Source organism: Gekko japonicus, unplaced genomic scaffold (genome assembly GCF_001447785.1).
Source record: "Gekko japonicus isolate JY-2015 unplaced genomic scaffold, Gekko_japonicus_V1.1 scaffold275, whole genome shotgun sequence".
Classification (NCBI taxonomy): domain Eukaryota; kingdom Metazoa; phylum Chordata; class Lepidosauria; order Squamata; family Gekkonidae; genus Gekko; species Gekko japonicus.
In genome coordinates, this window is record NW_015170895.1 from 1106167 (window position 1) to 1115577 (window position 9411).

The following is a 9411-nucleotide window of genomic DNA, read 5'->3' on the forward strand; positions in this document are numbered from 1 at the left end:
TCTCCCATAGTTTATAGTTTCCCTTTCCCTATGGTGGGGGGGGGGGCGGCGGGGAAGGGCTCGGCTCGCAGAAGGACTGCTCTGGGGAAGGGGCTTCGACAGTCCCCCCCCCCCCGTTTCATGCACGTAAGGCAGGGAAGCAGCCACAGCATGGCCAGGGAGGAGCGGGTGAGCCGAGAGAGGCAGTCCACTCCTTGCCCAGGTGCTCTCAGGGAAATCGATGGCAAAGAAGAAGCGCCCCCCCCCCCCCCCGCGGGGCCTGGGCTTTTTGACAATCTAAGGGGGAATGCGGGTGGGCAGCTGTAATCCTGACAGTGGCCCTGATCCCAAGACTGAAGGCCTGAGAGAGCCAGAGCCTGGCCTGGGGTGGGAGGCCACACAGAGCAGCAGCAGCAGCACCTTCGGCACCAGGCCCACTTCGGCCACCCGGGCAGGAGATTGCTTGGAAGTCACTCAGCAGAAGCAGAGCCGGGCTGATGACGGCCCTTCCGCACCCCCCCACCCCCACCCCAAGCCCAGCAAGCAGCCAAAGAGCGGAGGAGCAGAGGAGGGGATCTCCAGGGGGCCACAGCCCCAGGCCTGAGCGGCCCCTGCGTCTCTGCCATCCTCTCCGGGCACCAACCGGGACCAGCGGGCAGGAAGGGGCCTTCTTCTGCACGACCTCCTCCTCCTCCTCCCCCCTTTGGCACACGACAACAGGAGGACCTCCCGCCACAAGAAAACCCACAGACCGTCTCGTATAGATATAGATATATTTGCATATGTATATATAGATATTTATATATCAGAGGAGAGAAAGGTTGGGGGGACGAGGGAGGGGGCTTCTTCTCTCATGTAAAAATCCAAAATACAATTTCTTCTAGTAACAATCAAAGTGTGAATGTACAAATTCTTACTGCTAAGCCAAGGAAAACAAACCCCGATGGGGGGACACTCCAAAAGGAATGGGGGGGGGTTAGGGAGGGGCGACTTCTCACACGGGTGCCCCCCGACCTCTGGGAGCCTCCAGGACGGCAGACACAAGAAGGGGACCCGGCCCTCGAGCCCCCATGGGGGGGGGCACACTTTTATTTCTCGCTCGAAACCAACACGTCCGTCCTCACCAGAGGCGTTCCCTCCGCCCCCCAGTCCGGCGCGGGGATCACCAGGGACACAGCAGGCCAAGCGTGCTCACCAGACTCCACGGGCGGCGGCTGCCCAGTGCACCCGTGCCTTCTCCAGAGACCCCCCTTCCTGCCCAGAGCCGCCATCCCAGAAGAGGGCCCCCGGACACCTCGTGAAGCGCGCGTGCGCACACACACACACACACAAGCGGAACCCCTGCGTCCCTGGAGAGCCCCAGAGAGATCAGGAAGCTCGTGGCCGCGTCGGAGCAACGCGAGGCGGCAGCCGCTGGCCGGGGTAGTCTCTCTCCCCGCTGGAGCGGGCTGGGTCTTAGGAGACGGCCGGGTCCTTGGGCTTGGGGTGCTCCGTCCCGGAGAAGAGGGAGATGGTGGGGTCCTCCAAGTAGTCGTTTCCTTCCATGAAGCAGGGCCCTTCCCCCAGTTCAAAGAAAATGGGCGTGTCCGTCCCGCCGACGTCCATGGAGCTGGAGTCCACCAGGAAGAGGGGCTGGGCGGTGTAGTGCACCAGCTGCTTGCCTAGAGTGGGAGACGGGCAGTCTGATGAGCGGTGGTGGGCAGCTAGGGACAGCCCCTCCGGGAGCAGAAGGCTGAGGGGGGCGGGAGGGCTTGGGGAAGGAGCTCTCCCGCCCAGGGAGAGAGGACAGTGCCCTACGTCAGGCTAGCCGGTCAGTGAGCGGGAGGGAGGGGGTCTCTGGCTGGGAGAGAAGCCCAAAGAGCCCCAGGAGGAAGAGAGGGGGGCCAGGGGACCCAGGTGCTCCCCTGGGGCTCGAGAAGGGCCACCCCCCACTGACCTGCGTCTGCTGGGGAGGCTTCTGTCTCCGTGGGCTTCTGTTGCTCCTGCGACGAGAGGAGGTCTTGGATCTGGGGGGGGGAGGAGAGGCTCAGTGGGTGATCCAGCCCCCCAACGCAGGCGGCTTCCCAAAGGCCGGAGGGAAGCAGCTGCTGTCGCACGGCCAGGGCAGCCTCATGAGAGGCCACTCCAGAGTCACATTCCCGCCCCCGCCCCAATCTTATCCCAAATAGCGAGAAGGGAGAAAGCTGAGCCCGCTCCACCGGGGTCCCTGTCTCCCGCCTGGCTACCCATAACAGCACCCCAGAACGGCCCCCTTGAAGTACCAGCCCACCGTGCCTGGTGGGAAAAGCAACGCCTGGGCCCAGCAGAAGAACCCGGCTGTGGAAGCAGGAAGACCCCTCTCCCTCCCCTGGGGGGCTGGACATATTTGGGGGAGGCCCCCGTCACCCTCATGTGCCCCCGTGGCTCCAGGCGGGGGGGGGGGGTGTCCTTCCCTCTGGAGATTTGCGAGCGCAAACTCACGCTGGCCAAGCTGCTGTCCAGGTCTGGCAAGTTCACGTCCGTCACCGTCATGGAAGGACTGAAGAGCTGTCGACAGGGTGAAAGGAAGCGACTGTCAGGAGAGGGAAGCACAACACCCCCCCACCCCCCCACCCCAAAACGGGACAGGGGGGACTTACATCTAGCAAGGCGCTCGTGTCTACACTGAACCCGTGGGTCGTCAGCATGGTCTGCAGGTTATCCAGGTTGGAATCGATGGTGTCCAAGTGGTCAGTGAGCTCACTCCTGGGGAAACGACAGAGAGGAGGAGCACGGCCAGAGTCAGGGCCCCGCTCCGAGCCCAGCGCCTCTTGCGGCGCGGGTCCGGCCCCCCAGAGGAGCTCCCCACCCTCACCCCTGCCTGTTCTCAGGAGCAGCCGGGGGCCTTGGGGGGGGGACTGAGACGGGGAGTTATCCGTTCCAGCGTGGCCTCACTGAAGACACAAACAGGAGCTTCTCCCAGCTATGGATGGGGGCGGGAGACACGGCTGTCGGTGCCTGAGAGGAGGGGGTCGCGTGGCCTGTGGCCATTCGCAGCCACCACCTCTTCCCTCCCTGAAATTGGCCTCTCTTGCCCGTCACGACAGGTACGCTGCCTGTCCGCTTTGGATACAGGAGGCTTCCAAGCCGTCTCCTCGAACTTGCGCAGCATCATCCATGGCTATGAAGCACCTGAGAACTGGGGGGTGGGGTGGGGGGGTGGGGGGAGCCGGGCGCGAGTGAGCGGTGTTTGCTCAGCTCCCCTCCAGTCCAGACTGGTGGAGCGACGAAGCTTCCTGAGGGCAGGATCTGCTCTGGGATGGCGGGGACCCAGCTTCCCTCGGAAGCAGCACGGCTCGCCTGAACCTTCCCGGGGGCCCCTGTGGAGGGTGTGGCCAGGGCGGGGCTTGACTCAGGGCCGCCACCGCCACAAGTGAGCTGGGCCCCAGCCACGCAGAGGGGAGGGAGGGTGGGCTGAAGTGCGGAGGGGGGAGCGGACCCTCACGCTCCCTGCCATTCTCTGACCGACAAAGCCAGGAGGGCGAGGAGCACCGAGTCAGATTTTGGAAAAGGGCACCCAGGAAAGGCACTGGAGGTCGATTCTCAGCGGGGTCAGCCCAGGCGAAGGGGGAGAGGAAGGACCCCCCCTCCCTCCAGGTTGGATTTTTCACCACTCAGCCAGGCCCTCTGGACCCTTAACAGGGGTCATTTTCTGCGGGAGTGCACAGGAGCGGAGCTCTGGCAGTAAGGAGCCCAGGGGGTGGGCACATGCAACAAGCCCCGCCCCCTGCTCCCAGCAGCCCTCAGTTGGGCCACGAGGAGCAAGAAGCAGCCAGGTAAGTTGCAGAGACCCCCCCCCCGGCCCGCCTTCAGGTACAAGCTCTCCCTCTTCTGCGAGGACAGATCTGCACGTTCCGTCCCCCACCCCAATAGCTAGCAATCCAAAACAGTCCAGTGGAGCCTGAGCGGTGGGTGTTGCCTTCTGACACACTTCCGGTTATGCTATTGAGTTACGCTAATGAGCTCCTGCACCTCTTTTTCTACGAAATGACCCCTGTGCCGGCAGCTGCCTGACCGCTCAGAGGAGGCATGGGGGATGTGGCCGGCAGCAAAGAGGGTGCTACCACTCAGCAGGACAATGAGCCTCCTCCTGGAAACCACAGGAGTGTCACACCAGCTCCCACAAACCTTTCGGGCTCAGGGGGAAAGGGTGCAGTGGTCCCTTCTGTCTCACCACTTATTTACTTAGACTTATACCCCGCCCTCCCAGCCAAGGCCAGCCCAGGGAGCCTGGACTCTCGGAAGCGGACGCCCCGGAAACCTCGCTGGTCTCTAAGGTGCTACCGGACCTGACGCTAAGGGCCGTGCAGTCGAGGCCCCCCGGACCAGCAGACACACTCCCTCCCCCCTTCGCCGGAGCAATGCAGGTGGGCGGCAGAGCCAAGGAGGGGGACGGAGTGGACCGCAGCCCCCCCCTTCTGCTGGGTCTCCAAGCTGAGGGCTGCAGGGCCCGGACCCCAAGGGGAACGCGTGAAGCCGCTGGACGGCAAAGCCGGCCCTCTGCTGTGTCCTGCCGCTGGCCCTCCGGCAGAGAGAGCTTTGGGCCAGCTCTGCTACCCGAGAGTCTTCCGTTGGATGCCGGGTATCAAACTGGGGACCCTCTCCCACTGCTGGCTGGGCCACGGTGCTCCCCGACAGGGGCCCCCTAGACCACCCCCCAAACCCACTTCAGCCTAGGCGGCAGTTCGCACAAAGGAGAACACAAGAATGTCTGCCCGAAAGCAGCACAGCCACTCTAGTTTCTCAGCACACCCCTAGAGCACCAGGGCCATTGACCGGAGGGAGAAAAGCCAGGCATCTCAGGGCTGTGGGGTCCACCTCACCTGACCCGAGCGGGGGACTCCCCTCTCCCCCGCGTCAAGTGCCTGACCCCACTGGCCCTCGGAGGGGAGGCGGCGCACGGGGCTTCCTGCCCCCATATTCACCCCGCTCCCCCTGGGGAGCAGCAAGCCACGGAAATGCTAACCCTTGCTGTGGTCTGCAGTGCAGAGAGGAAGAAGAAGGGCTGGGGAAAAGACGGGCGATCTCAGACATCTGCGGAGTACGCGCCAAACTGAAAGAGACGACAAAGGGGAGAAGAAAACTAGACTCCAAAGGCCCGTTGCCTCTGGGGAGGAAACAGAGGTTACTTTCAACAGGCACGAAAGATGGATTCCGGCCTGGGGCGCTGCGCACGCGTGAGTCACGCCCCGTCTCTTGGGTCACCCAGGACAGGGAGGGGAAGGAGCATGATGCGGGGGAAAGCACGAGGTAGCCACGACCAGACGGCAGTCAGCCTCGGGGATGTGGGGTCTCTGGGGCAACTGCCCCAAGACAAAAGCTCGGGGTTTCTTGGTGCCCCTTCACAGCACGGGCAGAACTTTGTGCGTTCAATGGCAAAGTAACGGAACAGAAGAGGCATCTGGCAAGGCGGAATTCCTCTTCCAAGAGGGCAAAGGAGGGACTGGTCTGCTCACAGGGATCGGTGTCTGTTACGGACAGCTGTGCACCTCTGCCAGGGCACCCAGGTGGTCTCCCTGCTTGCTGCGTTTGTACCCCATCCGTGCTTCAAGGAGCCCCCCAGGGTGGCAGGCAGACTTCTCCCCACTGCCCTGTTACCCTCAGGACACTCCTGTGAGGCCGTTTAGGTTGAGAGCGAGCACCTGCCCCCCCCCCCTCAGTCGCTCAGTGAACTTCATTGGCAAGCGGGGATTTGGACCTGGGCCCCTGCAGGCCTCCTCACTGGGCTCTCCAAGCGCTGGGGCACGGCACCGGTGGCCTCCGGCACACAGGAAGGGAGCCGCTGGAGGGGAGTCCGGCAGGCCTTGGGCTAAGGGCAGGCTTTCCCTGGGATCCTCCCTGTTTTCCAGGTCTGCCATCACGTATCCTGAGCACAGCCGAGAAAGGCGGGGGGGTGTGTGTCAAGAAGCTGGGCCCCTTCCTCCCTGGGATGCCTCCCTCTTGCCTCTCTGCACCAGGGAAGGCTGCAGGTTCCAGAGCGACCCCTTCTGCCTGCTGCAGAGCTCCGGGCCACCAGTGGGGCCTCCGGCATCAAAGTGCCCCTTTTGGTCTGGGGCAAAGGGGCCGGCAGCAGCATCGCACCCTGGAGCCTACTCCCCGCTGCCCCGCCCAGGGTGTCAGGGAATGGGGATGGGGGCAGGAGTCTGCATTGGGCATTCTCTTGCTCCCTTTTGGGATCTGTCTGAAACCAGGGCCACACCCAGGGCCTTTGGTTGGGCATTGAACGGCTTTGAAAGAGAGGGGCGGTCTGATCAGGGCCGGGACCCTCGCACCTGGCGTCGCCTCACGGCAAGAGCAAACTGAACACGCCATGAGATCCTCTGCTCCTCAGGAACGAGGAAGAGGCCAGGCTGGAACCCTTCTCCCTGGTGCGTCGGTTTTCTAGGCACGGGGATTCTCCCTTGGCAGAGCGCCCCGCCTCCTTAATTCCGTCTCCTTCTACTGCCTGGGTGAACCAGATCTCACCCCAAGCCAGTCATTCGACTGGCTCTCCTTCTGTGTCCACTGCTGGCCAAGTCAGAGGCAGGAACTTGCCTGGCGGGAGAGAGCAGCGACCTTCCTCTGACTAAGAGTAGTTCTGTGTAGCGTTCGTACCTTATGCTTGTGGTTCTTTCTGTTCCCCAGGAATTCTGGAGAAGGGAACAGCCTGGAGAGCACACCGCCATCCCTTCTTAATACTTACTGACACCCAGGGGTCATTTCCTGCAGGAGCGCACAGGAGCAGAGCTCCAGCAGTAAAGCGCCCAAGGGGGCGGGCACATGCAACAAGCCCCACCCCCTGCTCCCAGCAGCCCTCAGTCAGAGCAAGAAGCAGCCAGGTAAGTCGCAGAGCTCCTCACCCCCGGCCCCCCTGGTCCAAAACAGTCCAGTGGCACCTTTAAGACCAGGTTTTATTCAGGTACAAGCTCTCCCTCCTGTGCAAAGACAGATCTGCATGTCCCCCCCCCCCAATAGCTAGCAATCCAAAACAGTCCAGTGGAGCCTGAGCGGTGGGTGTTGCCTTCCGACACACTTCCGGTGATGTCAGGGGGTGTGGCATATGCAAATAAGTTATGCTAATGAGTTATGCTAATAAGCTCCTGCACCTCTTTTTCTACAAAATGACCCCTGTTGACATCTATGTTACTGGCACCCATGATTTTATATGTTGTGGTTTTACTTATTTAAATACTGTGTTTTAACTCATTTGTTGCTAATAAAGCCGGGGCCAAGGAGCTTGGTGGAGGCCCCTGCAGTGAGGGGTCCGAGCAAGCCCAGAAAGACCCCAAGATGCTGCTGAGCACCTGAGCTCTGGGCAAGCAAGAGGCTTGCCCCAAACAGGGGAGGAGGGACCCCTCTGCAGTGCCACAGAGTCAGCCCCACTCAGGATGGGAGGGGGAGGGGTGTGTGAGGACTCAGCTGGGTGGGCAGTGTCCGTCCTGGGCAAGGGTCAGCAGGTGACGGTCCCCTGGCCGAATCTGGTCTGAGACGACCGGCTGATGGCCCACTGACCTGGGAGAGCCCGGAAGTCCTCCGCTCTGAGGCTGCCGTTCACAAGGGAGTGAAGGACGAGGAGGAGGAGGAAGAAGAGATTGGATTTATACCCCCTGCCCTTCGCTCAGCGTCTCAGAGCAGCTTACGAACTCCTTTCCCTTCTCCTCCCCACAACAGACACCCTGTGAGGTGGGTGGGGCTGAGAGAGCTCTGACAGGAACTGCTCTTTTTCAAGGACAGCTCTTATCAGAACTACGGCTTGCCCAAGGTCATCCAGCCAGCTGCAAGTGGAGGAGAAGTGGGGAATCAAACCCGGTTCTCCCAGATCAGAGTCCGCGCATTTAACCACCACACCAAACTGGAGAAAGAGGAGGAGTGCTATGAAGGCTTGAAGCTGCCCGATACCGAACCAGACCCTGGGTCCATCACAGTCAGTGTTGCCTACTCAGACTGGCAGCAGGTCTCAGCAGGGTCTCCAGGCAGAGGAAGCCCTTTCCCGTCACTGGAGATGGCAGGGGTTGAATCTGGGACCTCCTGCATGCCAGGCAGATGTGCTACCGCTGTACCACAGCCGGGCCGAGTGTTGGGGAGGCAGACGGCGGGAGGGAATGACTCACTGACCTCGTCCTGGGCTCTTGTTCACTCTTGCCCCACTCTACAATTGTCCCGCCACCAGCTCTGCAGCCTGGTTCCCCCCCTGCCAACTTACTTGTCGAGGCAGGCGACGCTGAGGCACTTTTCGGGGGGCGGGGGCTGCACGAGGACGCTGCCTGCGGTGGGGCCTGCGGGGCTGCCGGACTCCTCCTCCTGCAGGATGGAGTCGATGAAGGCGGCGGGCGAGAGGGGGGTTTCGGCGGCAGCAGGAGCCGTGACGGGGCTGGCCTCCTCAGGCCGGGGGCTGCGAGGGGGGCTGGGGGGCTCCTCTTTGATACGGACCAATTTCTGGCCCCGCAGTTCCCTCCTCCAAAATGTTTTTGGCCTGGGGCAAGGATGGGCTCCTTCCTTCCTTCCTCCTTGGCACGGCGTCCCCTCTTTGCTGGGGTTTGGTAAATGCATCAGTCTGGCCCACGGCCATGTTCCGCCTGCCCCTCAACCGCCTTTCCGAGCCATGGGAATGGGCAGAGAAGAGGGGGTGGGCGGCGGGGGGGGGAAGGGGATAAGGTTTCTCTGGCAGATGGAAATTCCCTCCAGCACCCAACCAGAGAGGTGTGGGAGGTTCAATTAGCCCCACCGGAATGGTCAACAGGTATAAAAGAACAAAGCACCGATGACCCATTTAGGGAAGCATCTGGTTCCCATTTCCAACGGAGGGTTCCCAGCGGAGGCACGCACACGGCCATAAAGCACAGCTGCAGAGAATTCCGCCACGGTGCCAGTTCTATCCAGCCAGAGGTGGGGGGAGGAGGGCTTCTGGCTTTGTGCCCCCTGGGCATTCCATGGCATGGGAGTTCTGGGCAGCCCTTCGCCCTGCAGAGGAGACTGAGGGGGCCTGCAGGCTCGGACATGTGCGTCCGGGGTGGGGGTGGGGGGGTGGCTGAGCAGAGGCACCGAGGCTCCTGAGCACACTCTGAGAAAAGGACCCGATGCCCAAGGGATGCGGTGCACTGGGGAATGACCCACACAAGGGCTGCAGGGACTACAGAGCAGTCAGAGCATCAGGGAAGCCGTGCTGGATCAGGCCAGTGACCCTTCCGGACCTACACTCTGTGTCACACAGGGGCCAAAACCCAGGGGCCGTCGGGAGGTCCATCAGCAGGGCCTGAACTCCAGGAGCCCTCCCGCTGTTGCCCACCCCCCCAAGCCAAATGGGTGATGTGGGAGCTGCCATCCCACTCCTCAGGGATATTGCAAGGAAGCCGGCATTTCTGCTGCTAGGTGGGCTTTCTCGCACCCCACGGATGGCCTCCATGGTCTCAGCACATTCACAGAGATCCTGGGACG

General features: G+C 62.2%; 1 protein-coding gene across 1 annotated transcript in view; it reads right to left on the reverse strand.

Annotated features, from left to right (window-relative positions):
• Positions 1–795: 795 nt before the first annotated feature.
• HSF1 (heat shock transcription factor 1) overlaps positions 796–9411 on the reverse strand; it is a 59959-nt gene continuing 51343 nt past the window's right edge. The window contains exons 9-13 of the mRNA XM_015418502.1: positions 8180–8428; positions 2598–2703; positions 2440–2505; positions 1916–1985; positions 796–1640 (exon numbers count right to left, since the gene is read on the reverse strand). Of these exons, the coding sequence (XP_015273988.1) occupies positions 1435–1640; positions 1916–1985; positions 2440–2505; positions 2598–2703; positions 8180–8428 (697 nt within the window). The 3' untranslated portion in view covers positions 796–1434. The remainder of the gene's footprint in view (positions 1641–1915; positions 1986–2439; positions 2506–2597; positions 2704–8179; positions 8429–9411) is intronic.